Consider the following 23,186-nt stretch of genomic DNA (forward strand, 5'->3'; position numbering starts at 1 on the left):
ATAAGACAAGAAACTTTTATTAAATTTGAAAATTTTGTTAATTAAATATTCCGATTTTCATCTACTATTAGATGAGTTTTCGTCCATGAAATTTGAACATGCAATGCGCGAATTCTCAGTAAATGTACATTTTCATAAATATTCTTCTGGTATATTTTCATTTAAATTCTATAAATCACACTTTTTATGCTTTATAAATGATTTTCTATTAATTATTTTTACAACCGAAAGGCTTTTTTTTATCCGTAATGATACTTGCAAATTCAAGAGTTAATCGCTTGCAAGTATTAGATTATCGCACGCCTACATACAAATTCGCAGATGAACTATTTATTATAGTTAATTTTAACAAATTTTAACAAATTTGCAATGCTTATCCTTAACTGTAATCTTAATAAATGTAGTGTTAACTAAGCTCGAGTAAGTATTCAACTCATCAAACTTTAAAACATAAGTCTTATTTGATTTAAACATTGAATCAAACTTATCAAAACCTATTAAAATTCTGTAACTATAAGTTATTCTTTAACTGTACAATAAAAGAAATTATTATAAATATGATGTTAATTTAAAATTACAACTAATTGTATTATGATACTTGATAGAAAAGTTGCTGGACTCACCTCTCTGCGTCATGTTAGATTCTCTTCGGGACAAAGTTTGGTTCACATTTTATAGAAGAAGATGCGATTGGATCCGAAGGGATGATTGTCATCGGCAGTAGAGGCGTGTGAAAGAACAGGTGTCCAAAACATGTCAGTCTGCCACGCTGCAACATTAAGGTCTTTCTACCAACCGCTAAATCTTGACCCCTAGAATAATTGGATAGGGGATTTGTGACTCTCCCATACTTTCAAAGTCACGGGAACGATCTTCGAATCGAAGCTTAGAGAAAGAAAAAGAAAAAAAGTGATCTGCTTCAAGTGATATTGTAAACACTCTTTGTGCCCATTCTTGTCTCGTGCCGCTCGTTTGCGGGATTGATTTTATTTCTTTTCTTGTATCTGTTAAACTCTGCCACAAAATTCTTCTATAAATTATCATAGTTTTTTCCTTCTTATAAAATAAATTCAATTAATGTAATTAATTAAATTTAATTAATTAAAACAATCGAATTCTCTACAAGACTTGAACTGGAACAATGTCGACGCTTTTTTCTTAATATTTTCCGTCTTTTTTTTTTCTAGTTTTGCTAATTTATGATTGCTAATTGTAATACTGTAAATTGGTTTATGATAATGTGAATATAATGTTTAAAAAGTATTTATTAAAGTTTTTTTTTAAATTTGGAGACTTTTTATAGAAATGAAAGTAAAATATTTCAAAATTTATTAGTAAAAATCGTTTTTTAATTAATAATTGAATTGCTTTCATGAGCATTTTTATTTGTGTATTTTGTGAAATTAGATCGTTATTATCCTCTAATTATTCTTATTTATTAAAATTATTGATCATAAATCTAAGAAATTTAAAACTATACAAGAAAGAGTGAAAAAAAAAATTGAAAAACAAAAATATATTTTTGCCAAGTTTTATAGAAGAATACATATTCAGAAATGGTCATTCGAGAACAATCAGGGGATTATTGACAGAAAAATAAATATTAATAGTAGCATTATCAGATAGATTTTTATATAAATGTCAGACGAAAAAGGCCATAAGTGGAAAAAATCTTTGAAGTGAAAATATTTTCATTTTATTATATTTATTTTCAATCAACCGATGAAGCAGCCCATGTAATCTTTATCTCATAATCCGATAATCCAAACGACGTTGGTGACGTGCAACAGTGTACTTCCGATATGAAACGTCATAGCGGAAATTGCGTTCTCGGTCACATGATACGATCAACAGATGCACGAGATTAAAGGAAAAAATAAGATGAACATAAAGATAGCTTTCTTACTTTTCAGTGCCTTTATAGAATTTTCACTTTATTTTATTTTATTTTTTATATTCGTAGTTTTTTTTACGACGAAAAGATTCAGCAAATTACTTTGTTTCGAGTAATTAGAAGTTGGTTAACTGTAAATAAAAGACATTTTCAACGAAATGCTACAAAAACTGTCTTTCTTGATCTATTTCACCATTAATGGTGACCATTTCCATTGACAAGTTGATGTATGTTCATTAATCCAGCCCACTTGTTTCTCACAACTTCCTTCCTTACTTTCACTTCAGGCCCGCATCTACAAATCTATTTTAGAGAATTATCATGTACTTTAGAAGTTTTACTGACGAGTGAGATCTATATATTATATTATATTATAGTATCTATATATTAACTTCATACATAGACATATTATTCAATATAATATACACATCTCTCGATTTTAAGGGCGTTTAAACCACTGAAATATTCTTATAAATTTCTAAATGACTTAATAAAATTTTTCATTTATAAAAGTATTGATTTTGTATTAAATAATCTTAAAATTTTACTTAATTTTTATTTCAATTTTAATTCAGTAATGTTATGCAAATCTATAAAGCGCNTTTGTTTACAAATGTATACTTTACTCCAGTAGTCTGTGTATAGAACCTGTAAGAACGTATATAATTTATATTTACGTATATATATATGCACATTTATTTACATTTAATATTCACATTATAAGATAAATTTTCAAGTTATCAAATTAGATTTTTAAGGTTCTATTGTAGATTTACAATAATTTACAATATATTTATTTTTTCATTTTTTACTCTCTTTGGACACAAAGAGGCCTGCAAAAGACTCTCTTAATGCCCCCAAACGGGGTGAGAGGCGGGATCATCCTCCGAAAAATTCACGGGATTGCTCTCCGGGATGCAATCCAGATCCCGCAGAGAGGTGGGCTGATGTCATAACCGTCTCGATCATCCGATCTTCCCAAATATATATTTACACATTTAAATAAAAAAAAGTGCAATAAATACATTTATAAACGAAAGAAAGAATCATAAATAACCATAAAAAATAAGAAAGTTTGAACTTGTTGATTGTCCTTGGACGTTTATTATATTGTATTCGAGTTGCATTCGGAGCACGTTGTCTCGTAAACTTCATATATTTCTACTGCCCACTTGAAATATTTATAAAAGTTATTATTAATAATTCCTACGACAAAATTTTTGCTACTCTTAAAAATATAACATAAGATTCATTTTATTAATTTTATCTTTTTTTTTTGGCCCCGTATCACTGACTGAATTCGTTGTTGATATGGTCGTCATGACTACGTTGATGGCATTGTCAGAGAAGTCTATTTATCGAGCTATTGTTTGATGGAAGATTTTCCAAACTACATGTGTGTATATATATATATATATATACTCACATAAGCTTTCTTCTACTAACATATACAGTTTTCAGTCTTCATATTTATGCTTGGCCAAAAATATACTGTGCTTATCAGGTTTTAAAAATTTTATATATATATACTAACCCTTTGATAGGTAACTTAAGAGGTTGTCCAAGACCTGGACCTTCTAAAACAAAGACACATTTACGAAGTGGTTTTGGCAAAGGATTTTTGAAATAGGCAGTAACTTCGAATGGCTGCTCTTGGACAATTTCGGTTTCAGTCTAAAAATATAATCATAAAATAAATTTATATTCTGAATTTTTATGAATAAATGATTTATAAATGAAATCTTTCTTACCTCTATAACTATGTCAGGCATTCTAACTCTGAAATCATCTTGTGCAAAGTAATCAAAATCTGTTTCAATTACTTTTGCCATTGCGGCTATGTTAAATGCGCACTGATCGGCTAGTACTTTAGAGTATTCATCAAAAGTTAAATTCATTTTTATTTCCTCTTCTATAAACAGAACAAAATGAAAAAGTAATGAGCCATGGCACCCTTTACTAATTACATATTTTGACCTAAATTATTATAATACAATATCTTGCTCTTCATGCTTACCTGTATTTGGAGCAATCTTTATGCTAAATTTATCCTTCTTTACTAAATTTTTTAATTTTCCTGTATATAAAACTGTATCGACTCGTAACACAATATCTAAATTATATTCCTTTTCTGTACTTTTGTTTTGTGCTTTCAATTTAACCTTAAAAATTAAGTTTATTAATACATAATGAATTTTAAACATTAATAAATAAATATAAATCATGTATATACCGAAAATGGAGATCCTATAACAATATCATCAAGGAGAGTAAAGTCAAATTCTACATCTTCCATTTCTTCATTAAGATAATATCTGGAGAATGAATTTCTACATTGTCTTAAAGCACGAAGCATTACTTCTCTTTCTTCTGTACTTTCTGTTATTATTTTGATTAAAATTAATTATAATTATCTGCTTAAAATTACACGACTATAATAAAATATAACGTAATTTTATTTACTTTCTTGATATTTGTATTCTGAAGTAATATCATCACGCTCGAAAGTTCCCATCATCTTTGTACTTATATGCTGCCCAATTCTGAAAAGACATTAAGATAAAATCAATATAATCCACGAAGATGTTTAAATGATCACGTTCTTTCGAGTGATAATGCAATGCTAAGCTTAGCAATCTTATTCTATTGCCAAAAATTGCATCAATTATTAAACTCCTAAAAATAGGGGCGAGTTTAATTTCCATAAATAATTTGTCCCCGGTATTGGGACTAATCTCCGGAGAAAGAAACACGTGACAAAAAGGGAAATTTCTAAAGTAGATTATAGTACGGCAAGAGGAATTCGTGTGGGATGGATGATTTTGAAGGACAGCATGACATCATCATTAGTAGAAGAATAGAGATTTCTTTGTGTGAAAATGAATCTGAATATTAAAATTCAAGGTTGAAATCTCGAAAAAAAAAATAATAATTTCGAAATTGTTTACATATATTTAAAGGTAAAACAAAGGTAGAAATATTCTAAAATGTTTAATTCTTTTTAAATTAAACAATGCTTTCCTACGAATTTTAAATATATTTACAATTAAACAATAAAGCAATTAACGAATAAAATAAAGCAACTAAAATTTTATTGCATAACGTTTTCCGATTTGAAGTTTTAATTAGATTAAATATAATTTTTATTACATTTTTATGCTATATTTTTGGCTTATTTAAAAGTTTTAATAACACTTATTAATAAAAGAAACCTTTGCTATTCAGTTAATAATATTTCTAGCTCTAAAGCTGAATACTTTATTTTATTTTGGGTTCTATTTATCAAGTATACATTAATGAATCTACACTAGAAAAAAAGCTGATCCTGATAATAGACTTTGCCCGAGGCATAAGAATCTTCCCTCTCCCAATACTTTTGAATGCAGTACGGATGCATTTATCTTGCTATTCATATAGATATTGGATTACAAATGATTTTTTTCTTTTTTTCTTTGCATGTTGAGAGCCTTTTCATACTAAAAATATAAAGGAGCGAGGTATTATTATCTAAGTTGAAATTTAAGATGATTTTACGATATCCTGTAATCACGAGAGGCCCATAGCATATTCCAAAAGTCCTATTTTCTTCCCATAACATTGTTCAAAAGTATAAACTACAATATCGTTAATTCGAAGAATGAAAGCACAGTTTTTTCTATATTTTTAAGCACTTTCAGTCACGCACACGATATCCTCTGCCCACATACAGTTTATGCGGTTTTCTTTATATAATTAGTTTTCTTCCCTCTTAGGAATGCAATTACCATTAGACTAACTTTCCTGTAACCTACAAAAATACTCACGTGTCTGAAGATTTCATAATGAGTTTCAGGGGCTTATTATCGCCTTTATATCTCCAGTATACTTTGTCTGCATTTACTTCAGCGAACAAAAATGCAGTATCGTACGCTTTCATAATTTCACCTCGTTTTATCGCAGTTACGCTTGCAGGGCCGCATCTATAAACGCCTAAACATAAAATAATTTACATAAATTTCCTTTATTCGCTATGAAGAAACTCCTTACTAACATACACACCATCAGATTTTTCTTGGGGTGTTGCGTCAATGGCTTGCCACCCACCATAACCTCCCGGTTCCAAATCTGGCCTCTCCATCCACACTTCGTTCCAAACGTGGAAATTCCTTAAAATATAAACTTGTTTATTAATATATTTTTAAACTTTTCTTTAGTATATTCTGAGAAAATTGTTTACCAAACTGAATCGATGTTAAGTCGCGAAATTGGATCACCCGAATCATCAAAGAACTGATCTATGGTAAGACTGTTATGAGTATCGTGGGCTGAAGCAAAATTGGTGACACTTCGACAAGGAATACCAAGAGCACGGCATACTGAAACATTGAAAGCGATAAATTTAAATATAGATATTATGAAATTTTATGTAGATGTAGCCACATCTTGTAACAAGTTAAATCCTATTTGATAAACTTTCAAACTCTTAACTAAAATACACCATTTTAGCAATTTAATAATTATATTTACCTGTTGTACATACTCCGGAAAAGACCCAACATTGCCCAAATTTAACAGGTTTTAATGTTTTATAAAATTGTTGTAATATAGCCATGCTTCCTCCCCAAATAGTAGGTGAGACACCACCGTTATAGTCACCTTTCCAGTTACCCACTATAACTCCTGCATCATCTGGAGAATTCATCTGAAAATAAAAACTTACCATTTAATTTTATTCCATTAAAAATGTTTAATTTTTGTATAAAAACATATAATATCTAACTAAAAAGTAAGATATATTTTTTGAATGACTGTGGATGGGTTTTCTCATACAATTAAATTTCCAGTAGAATAATAATTCACTATATTTAGAGTATAATCTCTGACTTTACATTATAAAGAATAAAATTGAAATGTGTAATATATATAATTTTAAGAATTTAAACGTAAAATAAGTAATGTTATTAATAAAAAATAATAAGTATTAAGGCGTTTAAACGTGTTTTATATCTACGCAAACCTATGAAGATTAATGTGAATTTGACAAATTATCTTCCAAGATTAAAAAGTTTTAAGTCTATATTTACAAAATACGATAACTTTCACTTATATTTATAGTTAGAAAGTCACGAAAAAATTATAAAATTTTACCGAATGACAGTCACAATGCAAGTAAAAGAGCGATCTCTAAAAGATCATACCAGAATTTTTTTTATAGATCATCTTCTAAGTCGATTTTAAAATCGATAAATATAAATAACAATTTATTTATAGAATCAAAAAATAAATAATTTTGCAAATATTAAGGTTATATTTTTTAAAATCAGATTAACCACATTCGTTTCATGGAAGAAACATAGGAAGATCGTTATCGACCACGACCAAACACATTTAGATGTAGCTTAGAAAATGTTATAATTAAATAATTATTATAACCGAAAGAATCGGTTGCATTGTAAACAATGATTAAATATTCTAAAATTAAAAAAAAATAGTAATAAAATATTAATTTTTTAGTAATAAAATCATTAAATTCATTAAATTAATCAAACCTTAACAAAATTAAACATATGAATATAATAAAATTATATTTAAAATAATAATACAGTAATAATATTAAATATACTTTCCATTAAGTCACATTTATATTTTATTTTTATTATTAAACATAACGCACTTATCTAATAAAATAAAAGATATTTTAATAGGTCTAGATGCAAAAAATATCTTTTAAATGATGTTAACAAACATAAATGTAGCAAAATAATTCAAAAAAATTGCACAGTAAGCCATAACGAAAGAAGAATGTTTTGATTGCTCAAACATGAATCTACCGCAAATACCAAATTTTAAGTATTTTTTTTTTTTTTAAATTTTTTGATGGATGGTATGATTGTGTTGTAAGTTTTATATACTATACCGAAATGACAATGAGAGAACACCGGATGTCGGTACGACTTTTGTATGACTTGAGGCTATTAAACTGGACTCTATGTAATTATTACCTTATCGGACAGATCGTCTTTCTACTTCTGAGCGTAGTAGAGTAAAAGAATAGAAAAAAAAAGAAACATTGGTTATATAATTACAGTTATCTTTATTTTACCCTACAGTTTATTGCGGATAAAATGAGTATGTTGAATCGGGATTCGGGTGATTTGTTTCTCTTGAAACGATTCTCCTTTCTTGGAATTTATTCGATCTTTGATTATTTTTTTCTAAAGGATAATCACAAAATTTGGATTTAAACTTATAAATATTCTATCTACAAGTTAACTATAGGGAAAAAAATCATTTTATTAGTTAATTTTTAAAACGTTTTGTAATTCTTGTTGGGAACGTAATATTGTTATTAAAATAAATGTATTAAAACAGAAATAAAGTAAGTAAATATAAGATAATTTGATGAATAGTAGTTTATTTAAGAGACACTTTAAAATGTTGAGTGCAAGACAATCCCATATGTTTTAAGGTATAAAAAATTGAATGAACAACACTTACGACAGCTGATAAATGGCGCACCACTTTAACCGGATCAGCTTGGTTAACTATTGATAAATTGCCAACAGAAGTTAACAAGTAACAACTGCATTCCAAAATATTTTCTTCAAACTATAAAAAAAAATACGCAACGAATAAAAACAACTTAGTCATATCCGTTGGTTTGTTAAATAACGGAAAAATACAAAACAAAAGATACAATGGCTACCTGTGCATAATTCCATATACAAGGCCTGAGCCTATTGTGACTTCCTCTCCAAAGTAATCCGCTATCATTTAAAACGTATTCTTTCCTAGCTTCCTGATCACTCAGGTACACCGAATCCTCTATATTTAATTAGAAACAAATGTTTTAATTGACGGTGAGTCATACAAACATAAACACTCTCTTTATTAAACATTAAATGTAACTTACGTTTACACCAAGGGTTGAAAAGTATATAAATTGGTTCTTTGAGGGTGTAACGATTCGGGATGGAAATATTTTCCTTTTCTGTTTTTAGTTTAGTGTCCACGTCAACGGACCATACACCAACAATGGAGTTAGATGTTGGGAAAACCTAAAAATATCACAGAAGATTCTTAAAATAATATTTATATTTTCTTTACACTCGAAACCTGGAAATTTATTACGTGAAAGAACTGCAGAAAGAGTAAAATAGATAAGTTTCATCGAATAATAATGACAATAAAAAATATTATTGCGCAAGTAAAAAATCTTGAAACACGCGAAGTAAGTCTGTCACTTCATTATCAGTAAATATAATTATATATTCTAGATAATGAAGATAATCATTCAAGTACGATAGGAAAAAAAATTCCTCGAAAAATAACACTGATAATTTTATCACACTTTATAATATAGACTAAATATTACTAAATTTAAATTGTAAATAGGCAAGAAAAGTAATTAAGAATAATTTTCGAAATACTTATTAATTTTTATGTTTACCTGTACTAAAATGCTTTTATCTTCCTTAGATATAAGTTTAGCTTGCCATCCATCCGATGGTAAAGTATCATCCGATTCTGGTACAATTGGTGTAATGATAAGTGTACCTTGCGAATACGATGGCGTTTTGGCATCTGTTAACAAAAATAATTCAGTGATTAATATAAAAATAATTGTAAACTTAAAATATTTAATACAAATACTCACTTTTCACAGTAAATACTAAGCAGACAGCGTCTTTGGTTTCGTTATATTCTCGATTGAAATTGATGGTGAGTTTAAATGGAAATCCTCTTCTAACAACTAACGTTGGAGATTCCTTCTTCACTGATTCATATTTGTCAGTATAATGTGAGACAATGTTGTCGACTAAACATAGATCTACGCTATCTACAAGCAAAGACGACTCTTCTATGTTTTCTCCATCTTGGGATGCTAAAATAAAAAAACTCTCATTTATAAACCGGGTTCTATATCTTTGTCAATTAATTAAATAGTACGAGTATAATGATTTCATTTCGATATTTATATAAACTAAAGCACTACCAAAGTTCAACTAATTAACATACCATCAAATTATTGATGATGATGTGTGGTTAACATAACACTATATCTTGCTCATTCTTCTTTAAAAAAAACCAAAAGTTTTGTTTATTTATAGATACAAAAATAAACCGTATTTCAAGGACATTAACACCAAATACTAATAAACAACATAACTTATAAGGTCGACTTTAAATTCGTTAAATTTAGAAGAAAAATTAAGTTGAAAATATTCTTTATTAAGTAATATTTTGTATAAGATTATTCGAATAATTTTAATGTTTACTTTTAAATTCTTTCGATGGGAAAATATATGTATATATATATATATATATATATATATATGTTTTTTTTTCTTTTTGTTTTTCCCCTCCAAAACAAAATGGAAGAAATGCTCCGGGCAAATATCAGTAGACAACCTTGAACTGGAGCCAAGTAATTCTGTACTAGTCGTAGGCATTTATATCACGGATATGTAGAATTTATAATAATGAACTATATATAACTATTGTTATCCAATTAATATTTCACTTAATATAATTATATCTTTACGCACTAATGATTTATTATTTAAATAAAGTAGGAACAGAAAACGCTTGACACCTTACCTTGTCAAAACTATTGTTTTCAACCGTTTAAAATATTTTCCATAGCTATAATTTTTATATTTTCAGCTTAAAATTAATGAAATATGCATAGTTTATGCCTGAATAAATTATTATTTGTTTTAGAACGTTTAAATTCCAATTATAAAATGAGTCACTAATAAAAAAAAATATGTGTATATAGTAGACTATAGAATATCCGATAACGATCAGATCTTCGTAACGCACTTAATAAAGGCAATTTCTTGAATTAATTATGAAACAATCAGATAAACGAACAAAAATTAATTAACAATGTTCAGGTTTGGTTTCCTCTAAATAAATAAATTTAAAAAAAAGTTGAAACTTTTGCTATTTTGTTATATTAATTAATTTAATAAGGTTTAATTAATTAATTATTTCCGATTAATATCACCGACAGAGACTAGTAGAAGGTCAGTTTAATATAAACTATAACATTAACCTTATTTACAACTATTATTATTTCAATTAACTCCAATCAAGTGTTATTATCCAATGATTAGACAATGCTTTCAATTAAATAATTTCAAAAAAGTATTCAAATTCCTTAAACTGATTTTTTCCGTTTTATTTCTTTCGCTTTAGAATTTTTTCCTAATAAATTCTTCACCTGATGCCATTCTGTGCCTCAACCAGGAGACTAGCATCACTTGAACTTTGACCTAGTAACATCATTTTCCACCATCGTAAATATTTTACATGGCGACGTCACTTATGCCCTTGAATTATCAGTTTACTCGTATTTGTAAAAATAAAAAAATAAAAAAAAACTGATTTTATATATTTTAAAACAATAAATTTATATAAAAATTTACATTTTCGTTCGATTTTTTGGGGTCTTAATTCTTAAAATTTAAACTTATTTTATATGTAAATTTTTGCGAAATTTTTATAATAATTTTCAGATAAATTTTCATCATAATTTTATAAGAAACGAGATTTTTATGACTAGTAATAAAAGGTCAACAAGCTAAATGCTAGACAACATCTGCTTTCAGATTTAAAACAATATTGCGTTTATAGTTTAGGAAAATAAATTAATAAAAATAAAAATAAATTAATAAACTGTATTATTTTTTCTACTTGCCTTCCGTTAAAATACCAAAATTTTAAATTTAAAAAATATAATAATAATAATAAATTAAGTATTAAATTACTACAAATAGCAAAAGTAATAAATATTTTATCTAAAGAGCAATGAACTTTACAAATGATACTTTGGCCTTTATTCACTTGGAGTCTGTAAAAAGAGTTTTAACTTAAGAAAATAAATATAAACTTTCGATAAAAATTGTCTAAATTAGAAGTAATCGTTTAATTCGAAATAATTAAAACACCCTTTAAAAGCCTCTACATCCAAAGTGACATCATAGTTGCTGATTCAGATGAACAGGAAATGAGATAAGTTTGAGATCATAGTTGCTATATGTAGCCATTTGCAATCCTTGTTAATCATAAAATTAACTATTTAAAAGTGTATTTTAATTATAGAAATTTCAAAATTAAAGGTGAATTTGGGGGTTATTAAATAGATAGAACGGTATGCAATCTACAACGCATGCTCCAATGTCAAACTTCGCCCTCCCCCCTCTAAAAAACTGGGATCATGGGATGCAAAGAACTGGTCAGAGTAAAACTTTAGTAACAGTAGTCATAAACAAAACAGAAATCGGTAATACGATACGCCATTTGAAAGTCTATAGCTGTATTTACTTGGGAAATATTTATCTTAAGAGTTTACTTGACTATATACATCTTAAAATATAATTTAAACAAAATAGATAACTTTGTAACATAGTTTCTTTAAGATTTTAACGTGTCAACCATCTTAGATCCGCCACACCCACTCTTAGTACTTCACCTTGACAAGTACAAGTTTTCATTGTTGTAAATTTCTGACGCCATGAAGTAATGGCAAAAAATAGAATATTAAGAATATTAAAACAACCTTGCAAAGTATGCACAACTATGATAAACATTTATACAAAAATAATAAAAATAATAATTACGCTAACATAGGAATGTATTGGAAGGTACTCACGCTTGCTGTCTGGCTTGGTTGGTTCTGTATCATCTGTAGTGGTTGGTTTAGGAGGTTTATTTGGTGTTAAGGGTATAATCGGTGTTGCAGTCGATCCCGATCCTTGATTCGGCCTAAATTGGGCCCTAAAAGAAGAGAGACAGTTACCCATCTGGTCAGCGTGTCGCAGACAGTGTGTGGTTCTACCAGGTCTGTCTACTGTTTCAGACAGGCAAGATGTTTAACCTCTGACGTAGGTAGCTGTGTGTGAGTATGTGTGTGTGTATATGTGTGTGTGTGAAGATAAGGAAGGAAAAATATTAATATGTACGCCCGAAGCTAGCTTTACTCCTCTTGGATAAATAACTGAGCATGCGTAATATCTAGTTTCTGAATGGCTAACTGATAATTCAAAGAACTATTCAATTCAATTTCAGTTTTTTTACGTATCGTTAGGGTGAGTTCTTGTATAACTTTCCCGTTAATGATGTAGACTTAAACCAGCATCTTTTTGGAGACGTCAGGTGAACATGTACGGAAAATTAGGACAAATACTACAGACTGAGAAGAGGGTAACTGACTTGTATGACAACTTTAACCGAGTTAAATTCGGTATTTATTGAATATAAATTATCTTCACGCTTTGTTTATTCTAATAAGGGTCAAAAAATAAATGATGTTGAACTGAAATCGTGATGGATATTTAAAGCCACTGAAAGAAAGTGTTGAAATTTATGTAAAAAACGAATATTTTTACTTAAATTATGTTCTATTTTTTATGCTAAAAAGTTTATCTTTTCTTCATTTTTTTTAAATTTAAACTTTAAAATTATATGAAGTAAACTTGAAAAAAAGAAATTAGTGAGCAATATAATGAATAGGTTGCTATTTTATATTTAATATCCTGTCTATCATTTCTGTTTATCCTGTCCACTGTCTGCTCTTTTTGGTTAATTAATTTTAATAAGGAAATCTGGCTTTTAGTCACTCTGTTCGTCTTAGGAAGTTATTTAAATAAACATTTTTTTCTTCTAGGACTAAAATATATATAATATTTTTTAATGTTTTAATAATCCAGTTAACTGCTGCGGCATCAATAATTAAAAAAAAAAAAAATACGTATGCTGAAAGCCGCAGTAATATAAAATAGTTTATGCCATATCAATATAAATAAATTCAGAAGCAGGATGTTATAATTCCTCCTAAACATCCTGTTAATGCGAGGAATTTCAACATTGAATTTTAATAATCGAATAAAATCTAATTTATTATTATTACTATTAATATTTTTTAGATCTTTAAGTAAAAATATTCGGTTTGCTTATGTTTACATACCACCGATCTTGCCCTAGTTGCGCGAGTAATTTATACACCGTTTAAAAAAGAAAAAAAAAATTTTAAAGAAACATTAAGAGAATTATTCGTATACAAATCGTAAATCGTGTAAAATCAATTCTCAAGTATGCTGAAAATAAATAAATTAAAGTATAATTCCACGCGGGGTTAGAATTTTTCGATCGTGACGTCAATATTTTGCGTGAAATTATGAGTAAAAACGCTACATAAATCGTGATGTAAGAAGGATTTTGTAATTAGGATTTTTTTAAAACAATATTTTAAAATTATTTTATAAGAAAAGTATGTTTTAAGTATTAATTTATTGAATTTTGATATATTTTGTGTATAATATTTCAAAATTAATTAAAAATACGAGAAATCTTAGTAAGAAATTGGGTTTAACGTGATATTCCCCAGCTGTTCCCAGTCACGGTTGCTGTAAAGTGCAGATCTGTGGACAAACGTTATACAATAAACTCCCCACAGACTGCATTCCACACTCAATCAGTCCTTCCCTCCTTTAGAAGCACCGTATTCAGAATTAAAGTGACTTTCCCACGCAACTTCTGCATGATTCTTCACCATACAAAGAAAACCAGAAACGGTTTTGATTGATTGAATATTTAATTTCAGTAATATTTAGAAATTTCAACGTCATTCGAGTGCAGCTTAACATCGTAGTTACATACTTAAGAATATTATTATCAATTTTATAAAATATTTTATGTAAGCATACAGAACAGACATACTAAACATACTAAACTTGTAAATATTATAATTGCATATTTATGTTTATTATTATTAAGGAGCTAAATCGAGTTAAAATGCATTATTTTCTTGAGTAATATTCAGCCTAATGATTCATCGAATGGATAAAATTGACGCATAACCATTCGATTAACCCATAATTATATACTCATAGATTTACAGACCATAAATGATGAATCTATAGATTAGTGAGGAAGTTTTCAGCTTAGAAACAGGAAAAAATATGACTTAATATATTAATCATAACTTTGGTTTTACAGATTTTATCTCAGCACGTTACATGACTCTAGAAATGACGTCAATTTTACTAAGAATTCGTTTTATTGTTGCTTATTATATTTCTATAATATCGTTTATTAAACTTTAAATGCTTAAAAACAATAAATTGTTAAAATATATTCAAACATTTTTTATTTATTACGTCAAGAAATAGTTTTATAAATTATAGAAGTTATGTTCATGGTTATAGTTACACCCATGAATTTTTCTTCGTTTATATACTAAATTAAATCAGTAGGATACAATACAGGGAAGGATTTACACATAAATTAAACAAACTAAAACTGAGGGCCTCAATCTACGAGTCTACAATTCAGGGCCTCAAGCTTTCGAATTTATTATTCTGTGGAAAGAAAGGGCTTTTATATATTATAGCTTAAGCCTACAATAAGTCTAAATTCGTTCCTTATGCAATGATTTTACGTTATGATATTTATTATCTGTAACAGTATCGTATACTTAGTCTTATAACTTAAATAATTGAATAAAAAAAACTATAGAAATTAATAATTTTTAACAAGTTATTATGGCAGTTTTTTCAAGAACACATTTTTTTAAATGTTTATAATTAGTGTATATTTTTTATTTTCGTGACTTGTCAATCCTTTCTTTGATAAAATTTCTATGTTCAAGGATAAACAAGTCATGTAAATGGAATGATAATAAATATCTTATCAAACTTTAATAAGTTATATAAATAAAGTCTGTATATAAATTCTAACTTTCTTAGGATTATTTAATTAATTTGGATTATTCTGTTAATAATATTTTAAAAGTTTTTAAGTAAAACAATCATTTTTTTTATATTATAAATTTAATTTTAACAATAAAAGAAAACAAAGCTATATACATAATATTTTTATAGGTTTAATTTTTATTAATTATGAATTTAATGAGTTTCTTTTTTCTTATTTCCTTACAAATTATATAACAAAAACATAAGTTGAAATAAAAGAAAATATAATTATTTAACTTATTTTTAATAATAAGAGTTAATTTTAATTGTGTAATTTTATTATACATTTACGAAAGCATTTTTGAAATTAAAATCAATAAAAATAAATGGAATGAAACGTGTTATTTCCCTATTTGAAAGGAAGTACAGGAAATAAAATGCTTTAAAGGAAGTTTTGTGTAGAATCATTATATAATAATACGTCAATTGTCATCTGCCACACCTTTTAAGATATAACCTTTCTAAAGTTCTTTCTAAAGTTCATTGAAGAGAATCATATAAAAACTACAGTTTTTTTTCTAATTTTAAATGAAAGAATAATCTATCTGTATCTTAACTATAATCGATATTAAGGAAGCCCCGGGCCCTCTGGGTTTCTCTCTCGTTACTTTTTCGATATCTATTTACGTTATTCAACTATTTAAAATTGCATATAAAATATAATTTAAATTTAAATAATATAAATTTTAACAAATATTTGACTTATTTCGTGCTCTAACTGTTGAGAAAATTGATATTTTTGGATTAAGAACGATAGCGAAAATGAAACAACATTAAATGTTTACAGGAAGTAAAAGTACAGAAACTAATCAAGTGGGAAATTTTAAGGATTTTTTTTAATAAAAGCGTGAAAATAAATAGAAATTATTTTAAATTCCGAATATATATAGTCATAAATTAGAAAGCCGTTGAACATATGCAATCAGCATGATACATACGCCTACAATGGTGACAAGTGTTTTAAAGAATGTGAAAATAGGTTAAATGAAACCGTTATTAACCGACCTTAAAATGTAACCTGATAGCATTGGAAACAAAGTTTCAATTTCATAAATTATCATTAGATATTAAACCTAATTTTAAATAATAGAAAGCAATTATAATATATTATTATATTAAGTACACTTATGTATTTTTTTTAAAAAAAGGATTATAATAACCAATAAGTAAATAATATGTTATAAAATACAAAGAGAATATAAAGAAAAAATATCCTAATTAAGAAATATTTTCATATATTTATATTGATTTATATTGTTAAGTTTGAATATTTGATCCATCAGTGAATGATTAAAACCATTTAACACTGATCGCCTCATCAACGAGTTACTACATGGAATTTTTTGGATTTTTTTGAAGTATCTAATAACTAAATAGGGGCCAGTTTCCCATAGAAAGTCCTACCGAAAGGCATCCTTTCTTGGTAGATTGCCCATGTGTTGCGTTGCCCAACAACAACTTTGAATATTTTATTGCTTGATAGAAAATTGTGTTCGAAATTAAGTTTTTTATATATATAATATTACCTGTAAAATGATAATATCAGGTCAAAACTCTGAGGTTCGTGTAACAGTAATTGGCAATGCATCTGCACTGAATAAAAGTTGTGGGTTCGAGTGCCATTCCGGATCGATCTTTTCTTCCAGAATATAATTAACATCTTTACATTCTCGACAGTCAGATGGAAACTTAATCGCTTATCTTTAGTGCAAATTATTTTGTATACTTAATTAGCCAAGTTTTGGCCCAATGAATACGGATGTTACAATTTGATTAATTTATAATTTCGAGCTTAGTTTACTTTAAAAGTAAATATTTTATATATTTTATAAGTCAGATTTAACCCTTGATTAATTACATAAGAAATTTTGTATATATTGTAATGATTATAATTCGTTGAATTTCGTTAACATTAAGCTCGATACTTAAAGAAATATGAAACTATCAAGAAATTTTCTTAACACTATAAATACAGATGACTCTAACAGTAGTCATAGATATGGTTTCTCATTGTATTTGGAAGACTGTAAGAAAAGTTAGGGATAATATATTAATTTCTCTTTAATATTATTGAAAGTAAGTCGATATCCTTTCTTTTATTTTGTTTTTTAACTGTGGATATGTCTATCATTAAATTATGTTTTATATATATTATACTTTATACAACCATTAATAATATTTATTTATTTTGAGTTATATCACTTACATCACAGATAAAATCTCATATGCGTTTAAATATTTCTATTTTATTTTACGCTTGGATTTATCAAATAATAAGTTATTTTTTCCTATTTCGATTGAATAAGCGTGGCTATTTTTGTTATAATTATTCGTTAAAGTTATATACAGTAGAACAATCGGAGAATCCAGAAATATTCAAAAGGGACTAACTTAAAAATTTAAAACATTTGAATAATTAATAAGCATCTTTTATTAAGGCGTTGTATTGCGGATGGTCTGATAAATCATATTTGCTACCATAAATGTTTTTAAAAACCACGTTTTGAAGTTCGAACAAATAAATTTTAATTTTTGTATATGTTTGTGTGTATTATGTCAATAGAAAAGGACCTAGAGACTACTAGAGCTTATTCTGGAGGCTATAATATTCTACAAAACCCTGATTATCCGACATAATGTGAACTGATAGTACCGCGTTTAACCGAAAACTCGGATAATACGGGCGGCCACGCCTATTTTGGAGTAAAAATTACAAATATAAATGGATTCGGTCAGTCCCCCCTTTGTGGTCCTGGCCGAATTCATAATGGGCTTGCTATAAAGCAAGCCCATTATGAATTCGGCTATCTTAGTGCCCACAGAGCGGAGTTTAAAAACACCTGAATGGTTTGTCTCATTGAAGGTAACAGAAACAAATCATTTTGGAATACATGTTATTTTAAACTTTCATCGCGGATAATGTGAAACCTCGGTTAGTCGGAGTCCGGATAATCGGGATTTTGCTATATTTAAATTAAAAATTTTAAATCTTGTTAACATCAAGATAATGTTTAAGGTTAATTATTAAGGAGTTATTAAGCTTGAAATTCGGTGAACAAAATCGTGCTCTCTACACACACATACAAACACAAACACATCCATTCATACATACATACATACATTTAAAAAATACTAACTTTTTTTGTATTTCTCGATGTTTCAAGGTCTCCTGAGTCCAAAATCTGTGTATATTCGTAATCATGTTTTAATATACATTAATTGAAAGTTTGTTAAATAAAGTGATTTCAGATAATAGCATCGCTATTGTTTTATAGGAATTAATTCTATTAATAAAACCATAAAACATTTGTGTCTTTTTAAAATCTTATAAAAATGCTTTCAAAATATTTCAAAAATAAAAAACTTGAATGCAACATATGTTATATTAGAGAATAATTGACATTTGTCATGATGAGCTGAGAAATTAGATGTTGCTGCACAAGAAAAAACAATAAAACTTTGTTTTCGATATTGAATAATTCTGAAAAATAAATAATCTCAAAACAAGAATATGACGTATTTATAATACTAAAGTTGTTTTCTTTGATAAGTGTTGATTTATGTTATTTTATTTTGTTTCAAAACTTGTACCAGGGAGAGTCAAACGAAAACCTTAATTTGTAAATAAATTCCAGTTTATTGATTCTAAATGTCATACTAATCTGCAGCATAGTCTTTATTTCTTGCAATGCATACCAACCCTTGTTACAAAGTCCACGGATTTCTCTCAAATAGAATTATTTTCGTTGCTTGTAGACTTGTAGACCTATGAACTACCTTCTGCATCTCTTCATCTGATGTGAAAATTATGAAACTCAGCACCTATTTAGTGGTTCAAATAAGTGATAATCACTTGAGGTCTGGTGAGTGTAGAATTTTTAAAACACACCATATGCATTTTTCCATGAACGCAACTGTTAAATGAAAAATATGTAACCAAATATCTTACATATAATAAATCATCTAACACCTGATACTGAGAAAAACGTTTATTTAAAGAAACATTAACGTTTCTTTATATAATTTATACAATGTAGCTTCGCATTGTCTTGTTACAGAAGAACCCCATTATGTTCAACGAGGATGATATACTTAACATCAGTCATGCTATTGCAATTCTGTCAATTCTGCATCCACCGTAACAAGACATTTTTCCTGTACGATGCGTTCAATTTCGGCAATTGACTGTGGTGTTACAACTCAGTGAGCTTTTCCCGGTTCCTGATCATCATCTATAGAAGTCATGCCACTATAAAACTTTCTACACCACTTGTGCACTTGCTCAAGAAATGTGCACGCACTCCTATACTGAACCTTCATTTTGAGATGAATTTTTGCTGTTTTCATCCTTCACTACTAAAGAATCTGATAACAGAATGATGTTCTTACCTGGGCCATCTTAGGGCTGCTGCTGTGACATCACAAATGTAGCCAGGTGCGTATTGATTCCTAGTACTCACTTCCCAGATGTCTTTCAACAATGTTCTAAATTTGATAAAAATTATATAAGTTTTCGAATTTTTACACACATTTTAAGATTTTCCTTTGACTGATCTGTGTGTGGTATATGTCAACTACTCGATATAGTTTGTGCTAACATAAATAATATTAATTTCTTCATATATAATTATTTAATGAGTAACTAAGAAAAAGTAGGTTTATTATTTTTGTAACGAAGCAAGATGTATCAAAATTTAATAATTATTTAATAAAATAATAGGGATAGTTCCAGATTCGGGATGAATTTATTTCTAAAAAATATTTAATTTATGTAATCAAAAACATGCCATTAAGATCGATCTCATTATTACTTATTACAAGTGGACCTGATTTAAAGTTTTCTCCAGCAAATTTTATCAAAATACACTTTTAGCCTTGCCAAATGTGTATTGGATTGGATAAGGCAACGCAACACAAAGGTAATCTCCAAAGAGGGGAATGATTTCTATGAGAAACTGGCCTCTGTTTACATGTTAAACACACGAAGAAAACTCAGAAAACTCCACCTTGCCAGCCTGTTAGTAGGGTGCGAACCCACGACTAACAACTGACGAGCCCTTGCTGAATATGATTCAATACTTTAAAAACGATACGAGAACAAATGTTTTAAATTGTTAATGAATATTTAAAAATGCAATTTCAGTAAAAATAAGTGTACGAAATGTATTTTCTATATGAGTCGCGACATCGCGACGCCTATGATATAAACTTTTCTGTCTTCTGTTCTCTTATTTTTAACTTATGTAGACACCAATTCGATACGTCTTCACATTCTAATTATGCTAAATTTGCGAAAATAAAAATGAAAATATCTACCGGAAAAGAAATCAATATTATCATTGCTACAGTAAATGTATCGTTTTAATGTTAATATATTCTTTGGCAATATAATTTATTATAAATATATTCATATCGAGAAAACTTTGCTTTCATATTGAAAGCAATTAGGAAACTTAAACAAAAAGTCAATAACTATGTATTTTTATTAGATTAATTTTAATTCTAAATAAAATATTTTAAAAAATTTATTTATAAATAGTTTAACATCTATTTAAAATTTTAAAAAATAATTTATTGGCAGATATGTAAAACTTTATATTCCAAATCCCGTTTATATTCTTCTTTTGTAAATTTTTCGTAAATTATTTTTACAGATTCTTTTTTAAATACTATTTTAATTCCTTAAAGTTTTAGTAGCTTTCATAATTTTTTAAACTCTTTCCACCTTGTAGACTCTAAAAGGGCCTTTTTTTCATACCCATCGTTGCTTCGGTCAGACCCACAATAAGGGCAACCAAGTAGTGAAGGATAGAGCCCGAGGTACCCGCCACGAACCGTTATGAAAAATTTTTGGGGTTTATGAACCTCTCGGATTCGATTCCGGGTCCCATAGAGCGGTAGTCTAGCTCTTAAGCCTTCGAAGAAACCTATTTTCCATGCACAAGTAGGCAAGGTGTAAGGGAGCATAAAGTGTCCACCAGTGGTCAAGAGGTTCCGTTCCCGTGGAGTTTTACGGGTTTTCTCCACTCCTTTAACGCTTAAATATGAGCCAATCACCCTTAAAAAACCTCCCTGCCTAGGCAGATCGCCCAGACGTTGCGTTGCCATAACTAATACAAGAAAAAACAACGGGAGTATAAGCACAGAGCCCAGGACAAATGGGGTGATATCGAATGTGATCAGTATCATATTTTCAATATGAAATTTTGTTTCTGTGAGAGCCTATTCCGTAACTTTTTTTGGATAAAGTTAAAAATTAATCGATCATTTCTATCGTATTTGTTTTTTTTTTTAATTATTTTTTTCCAAAAAAAATCCCAAAAATAAGATCTTGCACAGAGATTTGTAAAGAGTATTTTTATTATAGTATATTTTTAAGAATAATTGACAATTTTCACTTTAGTTTTAGTTTATAATATATAAAAATTGAATGTGTTTACTTCCAACGGAAATAAGTTACAACAGTAAGTGTAATATTCCAGCTTCTGTAACAGCCTGCAATAAGAGATGTTTAGAAGTTTCTCAAACTTCTGTAAGAGAGAGTTAATTGTCAAAGTCCTTTTTATTATTTTAGGACATATTTGGAGAAGTTAGAAATATTTTTCTAAGTTTTTAATTTAATTCATTAAATCATTCATTCTATTCAATCGATAACTAAAATTTATCATTAATTTTATTTTTACTTGAAAAATAAATCAGATTTGTTTCGCATTTCGTTTCTAATTGCATTTTATTTTTGTCTTTGGACTCAGTGGACCTTTAAATGTTGAGAAATGCAAAAAATTCGGATTTTTTTTTTCTGTATGTATGGATATTAGCGTGTATGTGTATGTGTGGGGGCAAGCTTTTGTTCATCCTATTTGAAGCTTAATAACTGCTGTGCTTTCTGTCGGAAATTTCTGAAATTTTGCAGGGATGTTTGTATATTAGGGGGATTAATACTGTTAAATTTTGGTGATTAAAGGTCGAGGAGGTGGGCAGATAAAAGGGGATCGTGTGTCATATCTCGAGTAGGATCAGACTTAATGACGATTTTATTCCTTACTAGCATTTGAAATTTTATTACAAAACTTATCCCTACCCAAAAATTAAGTTTTTTTTTGCTATTTTATAATAATACAAAATATAAAATCTTTTAAAATAAAATACCATAACAAATGGTGTCACATGTAGTTTTTAACTTTCGCCGAGAAAGTTAAGCGATACGTTATTAGATTTTTTTAGATATTATTTTAATTTGGTCATTAATAATCAATTTTTTTCTTTTACTATAACGTAATTTTGTAATTTTTCTACGTAATTCTAACTGATTTCTATTATATATTATATATATAATTAATCTATAGAAAATATTGTTAATTTTTATGCAACTATAACTAATTTTCTCTCATAAATTATTATTTTTTTAAATCCTTAACATTAAAAGATAAATTAAATAATTGTCATTTTGAAAATATTTTTTAAATTAAAATAATTAAATTTCTTCATCTCACAAAAGTTATTTTTTATATTTTGAAATTATTCAGATCAATTTAAAGAATTATAGATCCAAC

At 27.8% G+C, this 23,186-nt stretch overlaps 2 protein-coding genes across 2 annotated transcripts in view; one reads left to right on the top strand and one right to left on the bottom strand.

Annotated features, from left to right (window-relative positions):
* Positions 1-3,394: 3,394 nt before the first annotated feature.
* LOC111636322 (annulin-like) lies at positions 3,395-12,842 on the bottom strand. The gene is made up of 15 exons (XM_023381544.1): positions 12,534-12,842; positions 9,531-9,758; positions 9,324-9,457; positions 8,787-8,931; positions 8,580-8,698; positions 8,372-8,482; positions 6,401-6,575; positions 6,111-6,249; positions 5,933-6,039; positions 5,698-5,863; positions 4,358-4,437; positions 4,128-4,273; positions 3,912-4,056; positions 3,646-3,806; positions 3,395-3,568 (listed from the first exon to the last, which is right to left on the bottom strand). Exons 1-15 carry the CDS (start codon positions 12,682-12,684, stop codon positions 3,395-3,397), a joined length of 2,181 nt encoding a protein of 726 aa, XP_023237312.1. The 5' UTR covers positions 12,685-12,842.
* Positions 12,843-17,487: 4,645 nt separating this feature from the next.
* LOC111636324 (cysteine-rich venom protein LIO1-like) overlaps positions 17,488-23,186 on the top strand; it is a 40,444-nt gene continuing 34,745 nt past the window's right edge. The window contains exon 1 of the mRNA XM_023381546.1: positions 17,488-17,709. The gene's annotated coding sequence lies outside the window, so the exon portion shown is untranslated. The remainder of the gene's footprint in view (positions 17,710-23,186) is intronic.

This window comes from Centruroides sculpturatus, unplaced genomic scaffold (assembly GCF_000671375.1).
Source record: "Centruroides sculpturatus isolate CEXI.00-Female unplaced genomic scaffold, Cexi_2.0 scaffold1051, whole genome shotgun sequence".
Classification (NCBI taxonomy): domain Eukaryota; kingdom Metazoa; phylum Arthropoda; class Arachnida; order Scorpiones; family Buthidae; genus Centruroides; species Centruroides sculpturatus.

Excerpts from the sequence above, each read along its gene's own strand:
- LOC111636322 (XM_023381544.1), bottom strand. The coding sequence starts at position 12,684 with ATGGGTAACTGTCTCTCTTCTTTTAGGGCCCAATTTAGGCCGAATCAA. Across the intron at positions 8,699-8,786 it reads TTTCAACCCTTGGTGTAAAC|AGGATTCGGTGTACCTGAGT; the intron begins GTAAGTTACATT and ends AATTAAATATAG. Across the intron at positions 6,040-6,110 it reads CTTAACATCGATTCAGTTTG|GAATTTCCACGTTTGGAACG; the intron begins GTAAACAATTTT and ends TTATATTTTAAG.